Source organism: Physcomitrium patens, chromosome 10, assembly GCF_059467195.1.
Source record: "Physcomitrium patens ecotype Gransden chromosome 10, ASM5946719v1, whole genome shotgun sequence".
NCBI lineage: Eukaryota > Viridiplantae > Streptophyta > Bryopsida > Funariales > Funariaceae > Physcomitrium > Physcomitrium patens.
This window is the reverse complement of record NC_143419.1, coordinates 13,841,062-13,865,043: the sequence shown is the minus strand read 5'-3', so window position 1 is coordinate 13,865,043 and position 23,982 is coordinate 13,841,062. Positions and strand designations below refer to the sequence as shown.

Genomic DNA, 23,982 nt, shown 5'->3' with positions numbered 1-23,982 from the left:
TATATTTACTACTTGTCCAACTTATACCACAAGTTATCAACATATGCAACATGTAACCAACTTTTTGGCCAAGTATTCAATCTATCAATCACCTATAAATATATATAAATATGAAATTGCATCTATGAAGCTTTTCAAAAGCTTCTATATAAGATATTATCAAATTTATCTACTTTTATCTATTTCTACTTATTCATATTATTTAAATTATTATTTAAATTTATATGAAAGTTTATAACATCTATTTCAATACCTTTTTAAATCTAAATCTTCTTCCACCTCAAAAACTTGATTATTATTCACTCTTATAAAATAAAGCAACATTTGTCTTATTCTTGATATATTTGTTGTCTATTGTCGCTTAAAAAGTAATATGTGGAATAAAAGATGGATCTTTATAAATCCTAATATATAAAATTAATGAAAAATCAGATTAATTTATTCACAAAAAGAAAATAATCTAACTCTATTATAATTTATCTTATCATAAGGTCAATTGATTTTGATATTATAATAAAATAATCTTATTTTATTATAAATATAAAATTGATGTTATTTCTTATGATAGACATTTGCATTGAGATTTTATTTTTTTTGAGCTTTTGTTAGTTGTGCCTTCATTATTGCACGTAGCTTTGATGAATAGTTTGCCAAATCTTCTATGATAGGAATTAATTTTTAAGTAGTTAAAATTATTAAATTATGAATAATAATTATAATTATAATAAAAATATTTATTGAGTAGAAAAATGTATCATATTATTATAAAAAATTCTTTTAATGGTAAAAAAATTATCAATTCATCTTCATGATAGTTAATAGTTCATTTTATATACTAGTCTAAAACTAAATTTATTTGTTTTGTTTGTCCATCAGCTATAGGATACAAAGCAAAAGATAATTTTATATCCACCTTTAATAACTTAAAAATATTTTTTCAAAATTCTTATACAATTTTAATTTTCTTGTTCAATATAATATTTTTCAATAATCTATATTAACAATAAGTATAGCCAAAGAAAAATTTAGTTGTATCTTTACTTATAATATTTTTTATCTCTCTCTCTCTCTCTCTCTCTATATATATATATATATATATATATATATATATTTTGTGAAATAATATAATAACATATATATATATATATATATATAGAGCTATAAGAGCTTAAGATTGAACAATCTGTGATAAAATCCTATCAGACATGCATATTTATTTAGATAAAAAGAATTAGGATATATATGTTATTTATAGATTTTAAAATATATTATAATAAAGCTTCATAGACATAAATTTGACTTTAGATGTGTTTGTACTTGATTGATAGTTTAAAAATTTAGACAACAAGTAAACCACATATTATATGTATTAATAGCTTGTGATACAAATAATCATATGGCACATATATATGAAACTTATCTTATAAGTTAGACATGTATTTTACAAGTTGGACATATATTGAAGGTCCTCTAAAACATCACCACGTAGCTTCTACTTAGATATATATATGGACACAAGAGTGAAGACTTCTTCACTCTTATCAATGCCTTTCTAATCTTTAGTCTTATTTCAAGAGTCTTTAAACTACTTGTCTTTGATAATAGTCATTTTAGTTTCAATATTATAATAATTTTGAGTGAATATATATTTTTTTCAAGTAACATAAGAAAATATTGAGATTTTATTTGTTTTGTTTCATGTCGTTGACAAATTTATAGAAATAAAGAATCATAGTTGTTGTAGAATAGATTATGATTAATGTAGTCTATTAGATCATTGTTAAAGAGTTTTTGATCTTGAACAAACTTCATATGATTGTATAAAATTTTTACATGCTTATTACATTGAGACCACCAAAAATCTCTTAATATTAATTTTTAAAGTCTTTTTGTATTCAAAATATTATAGAGCTAGGAAATTATCTAGAGCTTGAAGATCATATAGTTGTATATAACCTTTTGGAATACATAAGTGTTATTTGTAATAAGTTAAATTATTTTTAAACTTAAACTTTGAAGTATCATGATATTTAAAAGGATTTTTATTAATATCATGAATGTGAAGATTTAAGAATATATTTAATTGAAGTTACTTAAGAAATATCAAATTAATCCATAATAAAAGATGTATCTATTTCTTTCAATAAAAAATAAGAATATCTAAAATTTCTAAGAAATCTTGTTGTTTTTTTCTTGATAAATAATCTTAAATTGAAATCTTAATAAAGACATGCTTCAATATATTTGACAGCAATTTAAAATACATAATTACATAAAATACTTAAGATTTCCATACTTTGTATAAATACTTAAAATATTTATATTTGATTCAAAATATGATCTTTTATATATATATTTTTTTAATATATACTAAGTAATATATTACTTATAGATCTATTTTGATATAGATTTTTATTTATACAATTGATTAAGAAGTCTCAAAATTAAAGGTAGAAAATACTTATTTTCAATAATAATCTTGTTGTATCATTAAAAAATCACATAAATCTACAATTATTTATCTTTTTTCTCCACAAATAAGAAAGAAGCTCCTATCAAAAAAATTGAATAATATATGAAGTTTTTAAGAAATATCTTGTTAATATATTCTCTTAATGTAGCTAATTCATTTTGCAATAAGGTATAAATTGATCGAATTAGAAATTATACTCATTCTTTATAATCAATTGAATAATCATAAAGATACTATTATAAAAGAATATATACATGTTTCTTTTAAAAAAATTTTAGATAATCTTTAAATTGGCTTAAAATATTACTTAAAGTTATTCCATTATAAAAAAATAGATGTATCATAAATAAAAAATAATAATCTTTTTTATATAGCATATATAAAAGTATCAAAGATATACATACTTACTTTAATAATTACTTATATGATTAAATAAAAGTAGATAAATATAGATAAAAATAGATTAATTTCATAATATCTTCTAAAAAAGCTTCCTAGAAGCTTTATAGACATGGTTTTGACTTTATTTATGTTAATAGTTGATTTTTAGGTTAAAAAATTGGTCAAAAAATTAGCTACATATTATATATGTAGGTAGTTTATAGAATAAGCTAAGAATATAATACAAACATAGAAAACTTGTCTTGTAAGTTAAGATATGTAGCTTACAAAGTTAATACATATTGGAGGTTCTATAAAATATTGTCATATAACTCGTAGGTGGATAATATATATTAATAAAAAAATAAAGCCTTCTTCACTCTTGTCAATTTTTTTCTTGCTATAATTTAGATTTAAGAGTTTTTAACTTTTTTATCTTTTAGCAATAGTCTTTCTATTTTTTTTTAATATACATATTTTCTTACTTCAATTTTGTCATATTACTTTAAGAAAAGTCTCACTTGATTATTTGTTTTCATCACATTCTTATCTTTGATAAATAGATAAGAATATACTTATAATATCAAAGCTTTATCTTTTCTTTATTAAGAGTGGATTACTCCTTTTTCTTAATAAGTCATAAGTATATTAGAAATTATAAATCACCCTCTTCTAAACTAATATTTTCCTTAGTATTTTATTTTTTTTTGAAGTCCTGTCTTCTATTTGTTTTGAGTAATATTAGACATCTTCTCTTCTCTAATTATTATCATGGCAAAGCATCTTGAAATGAAGAGTATAATGGCTTAAATGTAAGAATAATTGAAGGAGTTAATACTTACAATGCATCAACTTAATTTACCACAACAAGGAGCAATAAGAATGGTAGGGAATGAAAATATAGAGATGATTAAATTTGCTTCAATATCTACATTAAATCATATTCCTTCTCCTATAGTAGAACATCCTCCTAATATTAAAAAACCAAGGATTGCATTGTTTGAAAAGTTTGATGGTACAAGATCTAAGTATTAAAGATTTATCAATAAAAAATAAGTTATAATTGAACTTCAACTCCAAAGCTATCTAATTCCAGGATCATAAGTTAGATTCATTAATACACTTCTTTTAAGTTGAGCATTATCATAGTTTTCATCTTTTCTTAAATGATAAGGTCCAATATTAGATAATCTAGAGGTTTTTTTGATAGAATTTGGATCCATGTATAGAAAACATGATGCAATTGGTATTACAATCAATAAGATCCATAATTTACAACAAGACAATCAATTAATAATGTTATATGCTTCAGTATTTTGATAACTTACAACTCATATGAAGTGAAATAATGCTGCAATTATTAGCTAATTTTTCTATAAATTATAATATAAGATAAAATAATTGATTCTCAACTTACTTGATCTTCAAACATTGAGTCAAGCTATTGACTTTGCTCTGAAGTGTGACAATCAACTTTTTGAATTTTGATCTATGAATTATATAAGTATGCCTAATCATTACTATAATTCAATGGTAATATTAATATCTCATCAACTTATACATTTGAAAGTAGAGGATATGCAAATTGATACAATACATTTTATATCTTATATTGAACAAAAAAAGACTTGTTGTTAGAAAAAATTATGCTTGTATCATAGAGAACCTAAGCATGTTACTCAACATTATCTAAAGAAGCAATGCAACCACAAAATAAAAAATATGGTTGTTAAAGAAGATAGTATGTTAAAAAATAAATTTATTGAGCTACAATAAGGACCGTGCAACTAGAACCTTGTACAATACATAATAAAGGTTCTATTTTTTTATTTTTTTTTCAATGAATATTATTTTAGGACTTAAATATCACAAATCCTTTACCTTCTTAGATTCACAAGCCTCAATATCTTTCTTAAATGAAGAATTTCTTAAAAGTCATAACATATCTTTAGTAAAGAAAATTAAATCTGTTCATATAGAAGTCATGGATGGTCGTCCATTATCTTTAAGAGATATTATTTATAAAATCCTTTCCATAGAAATAACGATTAATATTCATATTAGTTTTTTAATAATTAATATTATTAGATCTCTTTTTAATCCAATTATTTTAGATTTATCATGGATAAAAAAATATAATCTTAAAATAAATTAGATTTCTTATAATTTTAACTTTTTGAAAGTATAACTAAATATGTAATTTATCAAATAGATAATCTTAAGTCTAGTACAACTAAACTTGTATTTGTAGGTACAAGAGCTTTTTTGTATGTTGCAAAAAAAAAATTATTATGTTTTATTTATGTCGCATGTGTTTCTAATGGTGAAAAGACTTCAAGTGGCATTCTAAGCCAATATCAAGATTTTAAAGATGTATTTGAGAAGAAAAATGTAGATACTCTTCCGGAACATCATCTCTATCATTGTTCAATTTACCTTCAAGAAGCAACTTAACTGGCATTTGGACCAATCTATACTTTATCACAAAATAAATTGGCTAAACTTAAGGAATATATTGAAGACTATTTGGCCAAAAACTTCATATACTATTCCAAATTTCTAGTAAGAGATCTAATTTTATTTGTAAAAAAAAAAGATAAATCATTGCGAATGTGTGTCAATTATTGAAGATTCTATAAAATCACCATTAATAACAAGTACCTGCTATCTTTGATATTTAGACTTTTTAATCAATTGAATCAAACTAAGATCTATACAAAAATAGATCTATGAGGAGCATACAATCTAGTATACATCAAAAAAAGAAATGAATAAAAGACTATATTTTGAACTAAGTATGAACATTTTGAATACAATGTTATGTGTTTTGAAATTATAGATATACCTATAGCTTTTTAACATCTAATAATTAATGTCTTTTGAGAGTTTTTAAATGAATTTTTTATATTTTAGCTAAATGATATTTTAATCTATTCAAAGCATACAAAAAAGTATGAACTTTATATTTATTGTATATAATAAAAACTAAAAGATGTAGGGTTCTATACCAAGATAAAAAAAATAAAATAAAATAAAATAAATGTATATATTTTACACTACTCTAATTGATTTCATAGAATACATTATTTCAAATGATGGATCTTAAGAAAGTTCAAATTATTATGGATTGAAAGATTTCAAAAATGGTAAGAAATGTCTAATGTTTTTTGAGATTTGTCAACTACTATTGGATCTTCATGAAGGACTTCTCTTAAGTTGCAAATCTACTTATACGTTTGACTTATAAAAACAAACTTCAATAGAATCAAGAAGTAGAAGCACGATTTGAAGCTTTAAAGATAGCCTTTACTTTTGCACAATTCTTGTATCACATTGAATTTTCTAAGCCATTTTTTTATAGAAACAAATACATCAAACTTTGCTTTGGATGTTGTAATATCACAAATAAGAATAAATAATAAATTTCACCTTGTAGTTTTTTATTAAAAAAAATTTTCAATAGCCAAGATTAATTATAAGATTCACAACAAAAGAGGTCTTACAATTGTGGATTCGTTTCAAAAATAGTTCTATTATTTATAAAATGCTTCTAATTCAATAATTATTTATTTGGACCACAAGAATCTTGAATATTTTATATCAACATGTATTTTGAATTTTTGCCAAGATTATTTGAATATGTCTTTTTCAAGATTTGATTTCAAGATCACTTATCAATGTAAAAAATAACAAAATTCATTAGACATCCATTTTAGAAATTCTTATCTTGCTTAAAAAAAAATGTGTCTTTTTATTAACAAAGAATGATTTTCTTGAAGGCAAAGCATTTTAATCTTTAAGTAATAAAATCAACATTGATTATTGATTCAACATTTATTAAATAAATTCAATCAAGTATATCATTTGATCTTCTTATTCATGATATTAAGAATCTTTCTTCTAAGTTTTATGATGCTTCTAAGTTTGAGTTCAAAAACAACCTACTTTAATTCAAAAGATGCATATATATTTCAAAAAAAGAAGCATGTTTATATATTCTTTAAGTACATCATGACTTTTTAATAGCCAATCATTTTGGATATAATTATATTTTAGAACTTATATCTAGAGATTTTTTATAGCCACAAATGCTAAAAGCAGTGAAAGACTTTGTTCAATCATGTGACATTTGTTCAAGGTCAAAAATTCCTTATCATCAATGCTATGGATTTTTTCAACCATTGCCTATATTCAAACAACCATGGTCTTCTATTTCTATAGATCTTATCATTGACCTTTCAATCTCATATTCATATGATTTTATATTCATGATAATAGATCATTTTATCAAAATAATATATTTTATACCATATACAAAATCTATCTTATGTGAAAAAATAGCTGAGATTTTTTTTGAAAACATCTATTACTATCATAGATTACTCAAGGATATTATATTGGATATGTCGATTCAATTTGTATTAAGATTTTAGAGAACATTTTTTAAGATTTTAAAGGTAGATATAAAATTATCTTGGATTTTTCATCATCAAACTAATGGATAAATGGAGAATGTTAATCAAGTTTTGAAGTAGTATTTAAGGTATACCATCAATTATAAATAAGATGATTGGACAATTCTTTTGCCATTAGCAGAGTTTATTTATAATAATATGGTATATTTTTTTATATATCAAATATGTTTTTTGCTAATTATGGTTATCATCTATAACTTGATGCTTTTGACTTTTTAAGTGTTGATAATCATGCGGCAAAAGATTTGGCAAATTATTTCTCAAAGCTACATGTAACAATAAAAGCGTAATTAAAAGAAGCTTAAGAACAACAAAAAATAAATACAGATGCTTATTACAAGAAGCAATCACAATTCAAGGTGGATGATAGGATATGGTTACTTTACCTTAATATCAAGAGTACTTGTCCTTATGACAAATTAGACTATTGTAAGCTTGGACCTTTTCTTATTTGTTAATAAATCAATTTAGTTGCTTATCAATTATATCTACTGGAATCAATAAAGATCCATCATATATTCTATGTATCTTTTTTTGAATCATATCAGAAAATGAATATACCAAAAAAAAAATAAGCATAACCTCTTTTTATAAAACTTGATAATAATGAAGAATTTGAAGTAAAAGAAGTCTTAGACTCAAAGTGGTAGCAAAATAGGTTAGAATATCTTATTCATTGGCATGGATATAATTTAGATAATGCACATGAGAGCCAACATAAAATCTTAAAAATACAGCAAAAGATGGAAGCTTTATATCAATAATATTCATTAAAACCTAGATGAAAAATAACAAATCCTTACTATAAAAGAAATAAGATCAATAGAAGATAATATTCTACCTTTTATTCTTATTTTTAGCTTCTGTAAATATTTTAGCTCTAAAGAGATGAAGAATTAACAACTAATGAATTCAACTCAAAAGCTATTGTTTGTTGATTTGTTGGATGAAACATTATGATTGTCTCAACCTTCAAGACAACATAATTGAGATGAAGATCTTCAAGAATGATATATTCTTCCTCAAATAGATGGCAAAATACAACATGTTTGATATCATGACCAAGGAAGAAACTCTCAATATTTAGTGATTTTATTTGAAGTAGGAATAATTCATAATGGTATTCTAAATATTTTATTTGAAGGAAGTTATAAAAGTGACAATAATGATCAAATGACACAATGGTCTTTTTGCCTTGGTTTAGAACATTATTAATGGCTGAAAGGATCTATCAACCATCTTTAAAGAAAACAAAGATTAGATTATGTGGCAAATATAATTTATTACATTTTAGATATCTTCAACATATGATAATTGTCCCTTGTAGAATTCATTCTTATAAGGAGGAATAATATCTCAGACATACTATCACAGATATACATATTTATTCTAATAATTACATGTATGATTATATAGAAGAAAATAAAAATAAATAAAAATAGATTAATTTCATAATATCTTCTAATAAAGCTTTCTAAAAGCTTCATAGATACGTTTTTGACTTTACACATATTTATAGTTGACTTTTAGATTACAAAATTAGTTAATAAGTTAGCTACATGTGACATGTGTGGATAGCTTATAGAATAAGCTAACCATATGGCATATACATTAAAAACCTGTCTTATAAGTTAAGACATATGGCTTGCAAAATCATCATATATTGGAGGTCCTATAGAACATTGCTACATAGTTCTTAAATAGATAATATGTATAATAGCAAGAGTGAAGCCTTCTTCACTTTTTTGAACTCCTTTCTTGCTCTAGTTTAGATTCAAGAATATTTATATTTTTTATCTTTTGACAATAGTCATTCCAATTTCTTTTTAATATACATATTTCTTTACTCCTATTTTGTCATAATTCTTTGAAAAAAGTCTCACTTAGTTATCTATTTTCATTGGATTCTTATCCTTGACAAAAATCCCTTATATTCATTAATAAGGATTTTAATATTTTAAACTTATACATATTTTTATTTGAATTATAAAAATTTGAATTATAATATGATAAAAATTAAGTTTACAAGAAACTTAGTTTATTTCAAGATTATACTTTTCTAGCAATAATGAATCTAAAGTAATTGGATTTCACAAAGATATAATAATATTAAATAATGTTAAGCTATTATAACCATTAATTACTATATATATATAAAAATAATCTCATATATAATATTTCCAAAAGAAAATAAACAACTATTTATAACTTTTATATTTATGAGCTTAATTTTTATATAAAGAATATTTTTATTTTAAATAAAGTCTTTATTTGTAAAAATAAGTTAAAGCTTATAAATCTAACTAAGTAAAGACTTTGTAATTTTATAAATTTAAACAAACATCTATTAAGAAGCAAGTTAAAGAATTTGAAGAGAAACTAGGACCTTTACTAAATGTCGCATAAGATTGTAGTCATATAATTCTTATAATAATTAGACAAACTTTGTTTTTTGACACATTTTCTTTGGCAATCATGCTTTTTATTTTATTATTACTATTAAAGAAACACAATAAGCAAGACACAAGTAAGTAAAAAATAGCAAGGTTAGACACAAGAGAAGTGTGGAATGAAATGCCTCTCACTTCCAACACCTTTTACTTATGGGTAGAAGTTACATCTATTTTGGCTAGCATTCATCTTACTTTCATCCAACTAAATCCTAGATTCTATTTAATGTAGCCACCACCTATAACCCTAGCCGCCTCCTATAATCCTAGCTGCCACCTTAGTAACTTTCTTTCATCCTTTTGCTGCCATTTGATCATTAGCAACTTATCTAAGATAATATCTATTACCTTCTAATTTATCATTCATTTACTTTAATACTCCCACTTTGCTATTAGTCAAAGAATAATAAACCTAATCCCTTTGTCAATTTGTAATGTCTATCCTTCACCAATGCTTTTGTGAGCAAATTAGCAAGCATGTCTTCCATTACACAATACTTCATGTCAATTACTCCCATCTCAATCTTCTCTTGTATGAAGTGATATTGAATGTCATTATGCTTTGTCTTTGAATGATGCTTTGGATTCTTGGCAAAAACAAGGCATCCTTGATTGTTACACTTCATTGGAGTTGCTTCCAATTGCACAAGCCCAATGTCTTCTAAAACTTGTCTTAGCCATATTGCCTCCATTGCACTATGACTTGCTGCCATATATTCCACCTCCATTGTAGATCTTGTAATTGTTGGTTGTCTCTTGCAATTCCATGAAATTACTCCTAGTCCAACAAAGAATACATATCCCATTATTGATCTTCTATCATTTGCATCTCTAACCCAATCCGTATCACAATATCCATGCAATGTAATACTATCACCTCCAAGGCACAATTTAAAGTTCAAAGTACCTTTTAAGTACCTCAAGATCCTCTTAATGGTTGCCCAATGAATTGATCCAACCTTTGACATGTATTGACTCACAACACTCATCACATATGCAAGATCTACCCTTGTACCAACCATTGCATATATAAGTGAGTCTACTACTGCCTTGTATGGAACATCTTTCAAATCACTTATTTCAAATTCTTTTGTTAGCTTTGTCTTCAACTAATCCATCTTTTTCAAAATATTGGTCAAGATGATCAAATCATCAACATAAAGAATAACAATCAACAAGAAGGCTTTTGATTGCATCACATACATAGAATGATCAGTTTCACTCCTCACAAATCCCTCATTTATAAAGTAGGTGTTGATATATTGGTACCATGCCCTTGATGATTGCTTGAGCCCATACAAGAATTTTTTCAACTTACACACAAGGTGTTGTTTGCCTTCTTCAACAAATTCTTGAAGTTGATCCATGTAGATGTCTTCTTCCAATTCTCCATTCAAAAAAGCCATCTTCACATCCATTTGGTGCATCTCCAAGTCCATTGCTGCCCCAATTGCCACAATGGTTCGAATGATGGTGAATTTGGCCACGAGAGCAAATGTCTCATTGAAATCAACACCAACAATTTGTGAGTAGTCTTTGGCAATCAATCTTGCCTTATATCTCACAACATTACCCATTGCATCTTTTTTTATTCTAAACACCTACTTATAACTAATTGAAGCTCGATTTGGTGAAAGTTGAGTCAATTCTCATATTCCATTGTCTATGAGTGATTTGTACTCTTCTTCCATAGCATTCTCCTACTTCATAGTATCCGTGGACTTCATTGCATTACATAAACTCAACGAATCAGCAAGAAGTACAATATTGACATATTCTTTACTTACTTGAAGAAAAATGTGGTCCTTCGACCATTCACTATGTTGTTTTCTATCTCTCAAAAGATATCTCCTTTCATTTGAAGAAGACTCAACTTTTTGCAATCCATGCTCACCTCTTACCTTCTTTTCTTTTGAAGATAGTCTTTTTTCACTCTAAGATTCATAATCCTCATCACCATCATGATCAACATCTTCAAGCTCTTCATTGCTAGTCTTAGCAATTGTAGAGGCCTTCTTGTCCACCTTCTTTGCCTCTTTACCTTCATTTCTACCTTTACAACCATCATTGTCTTTGTCTTCTTCCTTCTTTGCTGAATTTGAAGATGTGTCCACAAACACACCATTTCTCCTACTTGGACACATCTCTAAGTGCTCCAAAGTACTCTTGTGCTCCAAAAACTCAACATCACAACTTTTGATGATCTTTTTAGTCTCCAAACCCATGAGCCTATAAGCCTTTGTACCTTCACAATATCCAATAAATACACATTTTGTACCTTTTGCATCAAATTTTGATCTCATACAATCTGGTACCTTTGCATATGCTATGTATCCAAAGGTCCTTATGTGAGAAACATAGGGTTTCCACCCACTCCAAGCTTCTTACGGCATCATTGATGTAAGTACACTTGTAGGACACCTATTTCTTGTGTACACTGCATTCACCACTACTTCTGTTCAAAACTCATGTCCAAGGTGTTGTGCATGAAGCATACTCCTTGCCATCTCCACAATGGTCCAATTTGCTCTTTCAACAACTCCATTTTGTTGTAGAGTGTAAGGAGTGGAGGTTTGTCTTGCAATACCATGCATCTTCAAGAAATAATTGAATTGCTTTGACATATATTCACCTCCATTGTCTGTACATAATATCTTGATTTTGCATTCTTATTACTTCTCTACAAGTGCCTTAAACTCATTAAATCTTGTGAAACACTCACTCTTTGCTTTAAGGATGAAAATCCAAACCTTTCTTGAAAAATCATCAATGAATGTGACAAAATACCTTGCACCTCCTATTGATGGCATCCTCATAGGTCCACAAACATCAGAATGGATAAACTTGAATAACTTGATTGCACGTGTTGCAACTCCACTTAGAAATGAAGCCCTTTATTCTTTGCCTTAAATACAACCTTCACAAGCAAGTATCATAGCATTGTGACTTATATGACCAAGATCTAAGTCACTTACCATCGATTGGAGTTCTTTCATGCTCTTGGCATTCAAATGACTAAGATGTTGATGCCAAATGTCAAACTTATCTTGATCTTGAGGAAATTCAACAAATGCAGCCACTTCAACTTCATTTACCTTCTTACACTTGATGAAGTAGAGGTTGCCATCTCTAAAGCCTTTTGCAATATGATCTCTTTTCAATGTCTTCACAAAACATCCATTCTTATCAAATTGCACTTTACAACCATGTGAAACAAGTTTACTCACCGAGAGGAGGTTTTTCTTCATCTTTGGCACATGTAAGGTGTCCTTCAATCTAATCCTCTTGGTTTGGCCTTTCACAAAAATCTCTATAACAATGGAGTCCATTCCAATAGCTTGTACTATGCCATTGTCTCCCATGAGGATATTTGCTGTTGAAATTTCTTCATAAATATCAAATGAGCACTTATATGGAATCATGTGCTTGGTGGTACTAGAATCAATGATCTACTTGGACATGGCAGCCATGGAAGTGCCTTCACTTGCCATGAATACATAATCATTACCTCCATATTCATCACAAGTATTGTTTGCACTTTCTCTATCTCTTTTCTTAGCTTTGTAGCAAGAGAGAGCAAAGTGACCTGATTTTCTACAAATGAAGCAAGTTCTGACATTGCCACGTTGGTTAGAATGACTCTCCTTGCCTTGTCTTGAAAAGAGAGCCGAATCTTCACTTTGGGGCTCTTTTTCTTTCCTCTTACTCACTTCATGGGTAAGTCTTGTCGTCACATAATCCATTGTGAGTTCTTTTAGCTTGATGGACTCCAATGCCACAATGAGGTAGTTGTAGGACTCGGGAAGGTTCATGAGCAAGGTCATGACAATGTCACTCTCTTCTAAAGGCTTGTCAACAATTGCAAGTTGATTAGCAAGGGCCTTTACCTTATTGACATGAGCCATGAAGTCTTCACCTTCTTCTATCTTCCAAGTGAAGAATTTCCTCCTTGTGAAGATGATATTAGACAAGTTCTTGCTCTCATATATGTTGCAAAGAATCTTCCATGCTTCTCTGGGTCCTTTGCAAGAAATGATGTAAGAAAAGTTGGCTTCATCCAAATTGGTGGCAATCATGCCAAAAGCCTTCTTTTCACGTCTTGTGAAGTCCTTCCGTTCTTTAGCATCAGCATGCGTGCTTGGAGGCTCTTCACTTTCATCTACAATATTACAAAGGTCCAAAGACGCCAACAAAAGCTCCATTTTGATCTTCCAATGGTAGAAATTGTCACCTCTAAACTTTTCAATCACTCTCAAACCTTCACCCTTACTTGAAGCCATGTCTTAGAAGAGATCTATCAAAAAATATCAAGAAAAGGAATGTCTATGTGCTTGAAATCACCAAAACAATTTTCTACTAGTAAAATCTTAGAATGCCCTCTTGTGAACAAATGAATGTTTCTTCACTCCAAATACTCCCAAATCAACTTTTGAAGCTTCTAACAAGTATGTGAACTCCAATCAATCTCACCGTCAAGTTCTTCCACTCATAAAACTCACTTTCTCACCACAACACCAAAGATACTATCAAGGTCTTTGTAAAAGGTCTTAATCATTCAATCCTAGGAGTTAAAAACCTTCAAACTGATGTTAGAGATCTATAAGGCCCAAATCAGAACCTCCACAAGTCAAAATACAAGATTATATCAAACAATCTCTAACATCAACAAATACCATAAGATCTATTCTATACAAGAACAACAACCAATAAATGACTTCAACTTACTTGAATAGCACAACAAAGTGTGTGTATGCCCATAATCTATTGAAGAAACACAATAAGCAAGATACAAGTAACTAGAAAACAAGAAGGTTAGATACAAGAGAAGTGTGGAATGAGATGCCTCTCACTTCCAATATCTTTTACTTATGGGTAGAGGTTACATCCATTTTGACTAGCATTCATCTTATTTTCATCCAACTAAACCCTAGATTCCATTTAACCTAGCCGCCACCTATAATCCTAGTGACCACCTATAACCTTAGCCGCCACCTTGGTAACTTTCTTTCATCCTTTTGCTGCCCTTTGACCATTAGCAACTTATCTAAAATAATATCTTTTACCTTCTAACTTATCCTCCATTTATTTTAACAATTACATTACTTCTTTGGATAATATTAAGTAATGTAGTTAGTTTTTTTTATAACATAAGCACAATCCTTTTTGACAATATGAAGTCATTTTTTGCTTAGTAAAATATTTATAATGTATCCTATCAATTTGTATAGATTTTGGCCTTAATGAATAAATTTCTAAAAACTTAGAAGTTGTTGTCATGACTTGACTTGTTTTTCAATTAAATCTTTGTTTTTGGTGTCTTTTAAAAATTTAATTATTACATGCAATAGTTTGAACAATAAATTATTCTAACAAGTTTGTTTTTGCATTATCAATAATAAAACTTTGATGTTATCTTTTAATTCATATTAAAGGTAATTATTAAAGATTTTATCATCCAATCCATGTCACAAGTACAATTTTTGAATTTAACAATATATATGGTACCTAATCGTTATACTTGTTGTAAAGATAATAGTTTTGTCTCTATTATTTTTTTCAATTACTTTTTTCTAACTGTAGTTGTAAGTACTTCTAAGAATGAAGAATCAATTCACTCTTCTATCACAAAGAAAGGATAGATAATTACTCAAAGATGGTATAATATCAAGACTAATATATCTATTGTCAAATATAAGAAAATTAGAGACTCTAGAAACAAGACTAAGAACAAAAAAAGATATTGTCAGAAGTGAGGAAGTCCTCATTCTTGTTTCCATATATACTATCTAATTAAAAGCTACCTAGCAATGTTCTATAGGACCTCTAAGATGTGTCCAACTTGTAAGACATGTGTCTAACTTGCAAGACCAATTTCTTATATGTGTGTCACATGACTAATTTATACCACAATTTACCAACACATGCAAGAAGTGGCCAACTTATTGGTCAAGTTTTCAACATATTAATTACCTACAAACACATTCAAAGTCAAATCTACTTTTACAAAGCTTCTAAAAAGATTTTCCATAAGATATTTATAAATTTATTTACTTCTAATTAATTCTATATAATCTCTTTAATCTAAGTAAATATGTATATCCATTACACTATTAAAAGACAATATATTAAATATTTTTGGATATATATATATATATATATACATTAGCCACATTTTTCATTTAGATAGACTCCAATGTTAAAATTTCGTCCAATATCCAATTTTAATATCGATATTAACATCTCGAATGCAATGCAAGCCAACAGTGCAAATACTGGCAATGCTAGAGAAACAGGAAACCTAATCCTGGAATGGGCCACGCTTGGAAACAGCTCCTAGCTGATTGTCTCGCAGGGAAGACCCAGCTCGCGATTCCTAGAGGTGGAGCTAATCCTGGTGATGGCGGTGGTGTGGGTTAGTGTGTGTGAGGGGGATCTGGCGAAGCAATTCTTGTAGGAGGCGGAGCAGGAAAGAAGCAAGCAAGCAGGGTAAGACCTTTCCTCTGTTTCCCTTTGCAATCTTCAAGAAGATTATGCTGACACTGCGACAGCCCATGCCATCGGGTCCCCACAAATGAGCCGAACCCAGGGCCTGGTCTTTGCAAGATCTGCGCATACCTTTTCACGCGCCAGGACAAAGAGGAAAGCATCACGGGTGTGCTCGGAGAGGTGGGCGGGTTTTGTTTGTTCTCGTCTTTTTCTGTGTCATTTGATTCTGCGGGCAACATGTACGTCTGAAAAGCGTTCTTTCGGGTGTCCTGTCTTATTGCCGCTCTCGGCCCCGTTTCCACTGCTGGGTCATTGTTTACTGCGCTGGCTCGGTAACGTCGCGTCTGAACAGTTGGATGTGAACACTGAGATCTGCATCCCGATTGTTTTATTAGGATATCTTATGTTTAATTCATTTTCGCGGTTTGGCGTGAATGCTGTTTAATATTTATATCATCAAGATATTTTATTTTATTCAGAGCGGTTGGTCTTTAATGCTTTCGTGGTCTATTGCTACGAGTGTGCATGCTGAATTCCTGATGACTGAAGAGAAATACTACCATGACATGCAACTTCATTGCAATGTAACCTTGGCGGTAATCTGCAGTTGAGCTGCTGAAAGTTTTACTAAAATGGCATCTAGTCATCGCTCATGCTTTGAACCTCCCACATCACTGTGCAACACTCGACTCGTTGTCCTTGCAACCACGAATCTGCCTAGCATGCAAATTAGTTACGATGCTAGTACAGGTACACAAAATGTAGTTTCTGCTACATATTTAATTCCTATTCAGAGGTTTAGTAAATGAGGAAATTTTGTCCTACAAATGGGAATTGAACATGTATCATTCCTTACTTTAGCCACATGCAGTCAGGTGGTAGCAGCTTTAAGAAGGCTGCTAGAAACTAAGTGTACAATGGACGTCACAGATTTCGTTTCAAGACCTAACAACTATTTTCCTCCGTTTGTCGGTTTCATTCCTTGATCAACACACAATAAATCTCCGTTCATTTTAGTTTCTTCAAGTGGTCGATGGTGATGGTGTGCCGGCTGGCCTGGATACAAAAATAAAACGAGTTGATGAAAAGGGCAAAGAGCAAAGATAGAAGCATCAAACGTCGCAAGCGAACTAATCAGGCGATCCCACGAATTTGTCTTGTACAGAAGAGCGAAAAGAAACTTGTGGGAGAGACGCTACCATTTACTTCTGTCTATGTAGTGCAATATCGCATTCAATGCCCGCCCACTGTCGATGGCTTCTTTTGCTCTTTCGATTGCATCTAGAGGGCTTTCCGCACCCTCACATCCAAGTAGATGATCTGCCACAGCTGCATTTAGAACGATACGATCATATGCAGGTCCCTTTTCTCCTCTAAGCGCTGCCATCCCCAACTCTACGTTTTTCTCAACCTGCATATTCCGGACCTATTTGAGTCATATATCATAGAGAGAAACCAATGAAAAAATAAAGGTACAACATTATAAATTTCGGTAGTGTCAGGTGAAATCAAACATATATCTACCACAGCTTGACATGAATTTTCTTTGAAAAGAGCCAGTTGCTTTTTCTAAAAACATGCCGGATGGAATCCAGAGGGTCCCTACCGATCTATCAACTCGTGGCGTAGATGTAGGAGCAATTCCATAATCTCTAGCATTCAACTCAAGGGTGAAGGTTTCCTTCAAAACTCCTGCGAGGCACACACACACAAACCAGAAAATCACTCTATAGTGGATGTTGAAACGGTGATGAAGAGGAGTTGCTTCTTAAAAGCAACACTACTTATACCCACGGACATCACATGCAACTAAACAAATAGTTGAACAGACCTGAATCATTATTGGCAGCACTAGAGGCTTTTTGAGGCCTGAATCCAGCCACATAATTTAATGGTCTCCCTTTCACCACAGCGTCAGGTGACCTATCTTTCGTTGTAAGAGACAAAGCCCCTTCCTCTCCCTGCGAAGTAAGTTCATCTTAATGACATGTGCAACTAAAGCAATCAAAATTAAAGAAATCGATGAGAGCACGAAAGATTTAGGACTTCAACATCAGAGAGAAGTGTGCCATTCATATCACTACCTATGACACCAAATTCAAAGGCACTAACGACTTTTAACAATCAAGTGGAGAAAAAAGAGACATATAAAAGATTTTCATTTGAAGCAGGGAACAAAAAGAAGCAAAACGATTCTAAGTGATTCCACTGAGTAAAGATGAATATAAACATCTTCGACATAGTATCCATCAACTCACAAATTTAGACGGAGAACATCCAACAAAACTAGATCCCAAACCTCCCGTCGGTCTGATCTTTGAAACTTAGAGGTTCTGAGCACAAAATAATACGAACCTTGACGACAAGACCAGCCTTAACTCCTCTTCTGCGTATAAGCATTAAGAGAGGATCTTCATAGCCCTCGTGATAGAAGCTAGCTATCATCGCTTCGCGACCTGTGGCCTGCACAGCAAGCCACACTATTATGATTACGTGAACCTCTATGGATGCAACGGTCAACAACTCAAGGCATCCACTCACGGTAGTCAAATTTCTATGTATGGAAAAGATAGTAGATGAGACTAGTTCTCTAACTGATCCAAACACATGTCACTACATTCTAAAATTATGCTATCAGTTTTAATACGAAGTGAATGCTCTCGCACTAAACAAAATAAACCCCCCAGCTATCATGCTAGTGATCGTCTCAGTGGCAAGTTTCACAGACTGGATTTAGTAGTGCGAGAACGTCACATTGACCAATTATGAAAGACAGTGCTTGGTTCGAGGAAACCTTAATATAACGTTGCACTTTTTCGGTGGTAGCAATAGGTGGTCGTTTCTTTATATGTTCCCTTAAATCCACCAGAGAATGCCTGCATGGATACACAAACTGAGTCGACATTCCAAATATACTACCCAGAAACTCAGAAATCTTCAGAAGGAGCACATAGTCATCAACGGATGAGTTTTCTTCTGCCTAAATCTATCCTCAATCAAGGATCGGCATTCTGCAGTGACATTATGACTAAGTCCGATGTCCACAGGTGCTCGATGTTTTACACGTTTCAGTCAAAGATACTCAAATTTTCGTCCATAACATGAATGGATTCTACATAGCGGTATGAACTCGTGCAAGCCAGTTCATACGTTTATTTAGAACCAATTAATTCATTTCAATTCGTGGGCAAAATATTTGAGAAAATGTACCAAATCCCTTCTTTTTTTTTTTCTGCTCCAGTTTAAAAACAAATGACAACCAATGCAGGTGTAGATTTCAGCATACTGCAGAACACTTACAATGACGGTCGAGCTTCCCGTTGGCTGATATACGCAAATCCTACTCCTTTATCCTGCACCATGCAGAATAACTGAGATTGTCAGTAACAGGTGAGTTCTCCGGTACAAATGCCATTCAATAATTGAAATTACCAGCAGAGAAATCAAAGACTGGATCCATATAAATTATGGTTACACAATAGCCGATACAACCTAAACAAAATTTACCCATAGTGTCTCCACAACTGAGTAACAATAACGAATTAGTGCCGCCGCTACCACTGGTACATAAGAGATATTGAGCGATTGGTACAAACCTCAAGGAGTTTCACTGCTTCTTTGAGTGTCAAGGAGGTATTAGCACCCATGTATTTCAGCATCTGCTCCTCTGTAACGCCACCCTGCATGTAAAATGCATCATTCACGATCAGGTAACAGAAATTTGATCATGATTCGACTCTAAATCTTCTGGAAAATAAAAGTTGCCCAATGCAACGCACTGCTGACATGTGGCAACTGTAGCTGAGCATATAAACACGACCTACCTTAGGAGGCATCCAATCAACTCCGTGCAGAAGGCAAGTCTCTCCATAGCTAGCACGTACAGCTGCTACAAAGAGAGAGCTCCGGAAGAACCGCGTGTTCCCATCATATGGCTCTCCATAATGTGTCAATGACTTCACTTTTGCAACTGGCAACGAGTCTGCGCTCAAGGGACACTACTTCAGAAAAACATGTATATATTTACACATTTATCCAGACTAGAAAAGTCCTACATTCTTTGTGCCTTGACGTAAAACCATCTCGCCTTCCAGAAACTTTCTATAATCTCAATAGCTCGATACGACACTGAGAACATACTTAATAGCGAACTAAGAGAGAATAGAACTAAATACCTAATTCATCATCGAAAGCCATGCAGTAAGCATTCAGCTCTCCCTCCGTTTCCCCATTCATACGTGAGCATATCATAAACGCCGCAAGCAATGCATCACTAACTTCACCCTTAGGCCCTTGAAGAGGAAGAACCCCTCTGAGTAAATTTGCCAATTCCTCCTGCTCCAGGTGGCCTCCTCCCATGACTCGTCGTAAGGCACTCACCAATTGAACATCAGGGGGAGACTTTCCTGAAAAGTTTGGTCCAACATCAGAAGGCTCTCCCATGATGGATCCTTCGGGATCTGCCAAGAAAAGAACCTCCTCCGGCAGGCACTTACTAAGAGCAGGCCACAGCTCAGACATGGCCTTCCGTTCTCCGTCACTCCATCGAGTTGGGGGTGGGAAGCAATTTGCACGTAATGTCATAGCACCAAAGAAAGCACCCAACTGTGCCTTGGATACTTTCTCAGAATCAGGAAGCTCTCCTCTTCCTGCAGTCACACTAATATGCATCAATACACGTGACAACACTCTACCCTTTTCTTGGATTCCATCCTCTATATTTGAGCCAGGATTGGCTTCAAACCTCTGCTTAAATTGATAATGAGTACATAAAATGTTGCTCGCACAATAACAGCTCAAGCAGGCCTCCATAGAAGTGGTAGAACCTTTGCAAGAAAAAACCAGAACTGTTTTTCCAGAAAGATTTGTAGATTGAAGATTATTATTCATTTTCCCCAACCATCAACAACGAAAGTAATGTGATCATTCGAATTTGAGTTCGCTTCAAAATAAGGGGAAAACACAAGGTCGAGCACGTGAGAGTAGGGTACCTGACTGAAGAACAGTATTGAGCACTTTGTAAGCTTGAGCTTCATCTAAAGGCCTAGTTTGTGTAGGTCCAGTGCACACACGTGCCTGAGCATCAAGGAGAGTCTTATTAGGCCCAACTGCATCTTGCAACCTCTTCGCTCTTGCTTGGATGCGGTTCTCCCCACTGTCGTCAGATAGCTTCGACGGGGCCGATTTCCCAGCAATTGCACGCGCACTAGTAGGTCTTCTTGGACCTAAGTAATAATGTGAAGTGAGGGCCGATCTAATGCAGCATTGAGGAAAACGTTTAATTGGCCTTGAGATGGGGCACAATTGATTACTCCTGGAATTGCCCTTTAAACCAACGAAACCAAACCCACTCGGGGCCACCGCACATAGACCAGGACCTGATTTTCCTCGTTGCAATTGCATCGTCGTATCATAATCACTGTGCAGGAATGATGAAATGGAATCTTTCCATGACAGTGGACGAGCGAGACTCGTTGTGCGCATAGCTTCCATGGATGCTTGATTCCACACCCCAAACTTCAGGAGAGAAAAAAAAAAAAAAAAAAAAAAAAAAAACTAGACACCGCAGCTAGTGATCCTATGGAGCATTCAAGCATGCCAAATATTGCTTGAAATCCAATGGCAATAACATGGAGGTGGTATGTCCACTGATACCGAAGCAACGAAAAAGCTATACGAACCTGGTGACAAATTGTTGGTTCATGTAGGGTTCACTATAAACGCGAGCAGCAGCCTGATATTCTCAATACACAATGCTGCCACTAAAACCTCTTCTTATTCTCACGCGAATGACTATCCCCCTGGAGAAGAAACTCAACCCTTTGTTCCACGGAAACTAGCTTACCAGCCATCAAAACTTAGAAAATTGCGACAGTACGACCCTCCATTTACGACGACAACGGCTCCAAATTCAACAAACAGAACTGGTTCCTGGCAATCTACCTAGTCTCTGAACCTAAACACTGGAAATGAGACCGCGCGCGCTCGCTTACGAGCTGCGAGACCCCAATCCAGTTACTAAATATGCAAAGAAGTTAAAAAGCATCCACACCCAGGACAGAGATGTTCCGCTTGGACAGCACGGAAAAAGAACCCGAGAATCTATCAATACCGATGGAAGTGGCCCTGCGAGCGTGCAAAAGGCAGCTGAATTGGCTCCACTTCGCCGCAGCTCCTTGCTCGTCACCGCTGAGGCTCCTTACATTCATACCACATCGTTTGCTTCCGGAAATTCCTCTGGGATGCTGGCTTCAGATCGCCGCGCAGTCTCCGCGTTTCTCCGCATCGGCAACTGTTGCTGCGATTCTGTGTCGCGGCAACAATTCCACGTCGATGGATGGATGTGCGGGAATGAATGCGTCGTCGACTTCGTGGATGAATACTTGGATGGATGAGATGCGTGCATCTTGTTTGGATGAATGATAACGCATCAGGTGGACTGTGGTCTGCTCTTTGGGACAATACCACAGTGTTTCTCAATAAGAAACATTCACATGGTCATTATTTCTTATCATATGATAGACACATATTTGGTAGTGTTAATTTTCAGGATAATTATACGTTCAATTTTCTATTGTGGACTTATGATTTCTAAATAATAACAATTACTAAATTTATATCGTTTATTTTACTTCAGTCAAATAGTGGGTGAAATTTTTCAATATTTTTAATAAATGTTTTTAGTAATTGTTGACAAATGGAAAATTATAAATGGTTCTATTTTTTTATTGATTGAAGTGCTTTTCATAAATATCAAATTTACTATCTTGAACATACATTGATATGATCATTTATGTATATTTGGTAGTAATAATTATACATTTATATGTAAAATAACATGTCAGTATATTTATATAGAAACCAAGGATTTTGATGATGTGTTTGGTTAGCCAATTGTGCTTAATGTGTGAAAACATGTATGTATGCAAATATTATTTGTTTGAATTAATCTGTTGACTTTCAAATAACATTTCCATCATCGAATTTAAACTCACCTTTATTTTTTTCTTATTTATTTAAATTTATAATGAAAACCCCCTGATTTGACAAATATATAAATGATTTCAACGTGTACATGTCACATATTATGCATGTAAAGGCATACACCAAATCCAAATCAATCATTACACAAAACATATGTTCTTATTGATTTTAATTGTGTTTTTAAGAATAAATTGTTCATTGTAAAATCAAATATAAACCAATTACTTGGTGATGGATATTTTGAACAAATGACACATGATATATTTTCCCCAGTGAATGATAAATATGACGTTTTTTTTCTAAAGTCTCAGAATCATTTTTTTATCAAAAATTACACAATAAAAAACTTTGAATGAGCATTTTGTAGTTTGAGATTTATTGATTTAAAATGCAGTACAGATGGAAGAAAGAAAAAGAATAAAAATTGCATGAATATTATTTTACTTAAATATTGGTTACCTTTACTTGGTTCATATATTATTTGTAATTTAATATGTAGTAAAAAATGCACACATCAAATACATACTGATTGACATCCAAAAATGATCCAATTCTTTTAATAATCAAATTATTGATTGTTTTAATAATCAAGAATACGGAATAATAAGAATTTATTTAAAGTTAATTCTTAAGAGATTATTTGATGCACCAAAACATATCTGTAAATTTGAAATAATAATACTATTGACAAACAAAGTCAACACGTCATGCAAACAACTTTAAATATGTTACA

The 23,982-nt window shown here is 31.7% G+C and overlaps 1 protein-coding gene across 2 annotated transcripts; it reads right to left on the bottom strand.

Moving 5' to 3' along the window:
• Positions 1–17,016: 17,016 nt before the first annotated feature.
• Positions 17,017–22,463, bottom strand: LOC112287846 (uncharacterized). Of its 2 annotated transcripts, none has more exons than XM_090253809.1 (11): positions 21,257–22,463; positions 20,441–20,914; positions 20,090–20,247; positions 19,862–19,945; positions 19,566–19,618; positions 19,060–19,141; positions 18,621–18,728; positions 18,097–18,226; positions 17,872–17,957; positions 17,465–17,691; positions 17,017–17,321 (listed from the first exon to the last, which is right to left on the bottom strand). In XM_090253809.1, the coding sequence occupies exons 1-11, from the start codon at positions 21,756–21,758 to the stop codon at positions 17,288–17,290; spliced, it is 1,938 nt and encodes a 645-aa protein (XP_090109935.1). In that variant the 5' UTR covers positions 21,759–22,463; the 3' UTR covers positions 17,017–17,287. The 2 variants fall into 2 exon arrangements, with proteins under 2 accessions (XP_090109935.1, XP_024387139.2); XM_024531371.3 differs by having other exon boundaries at positions 17,465–17,676.
• Between the last annotated feature and the right edge of the window lie 1,519 nt (positions 22,464–23,982).

What these genes read in the sequence shown, in the direction of transcription:
- LOC112287846 (XM_090253809.1), bottom strand. Translation starts at nt 21,758, where the DNA reads ATGGAAGCTATGCGCACAACGAGTCTCGCTCGTCCACTGTCATGGAAA. An exon ending in CAATACTGTTCTTCAGTCAG is followed by an intron (nt 20,915 to 21,256) that starts GTACCCTACTCT and finishes GTGTGACTGCAG; the next exon opens with GAAGAGGAGAGCTTCCTGAT. An exon ending in TACATAGACAGAAGTAAATG is followed by an intron (nt 17,322 to 17,464) that starts GTAGCGTCTCTC and finishes TTTTGTATCCAG; the next exon opens with GCCAGCCGGCACACCATCAC.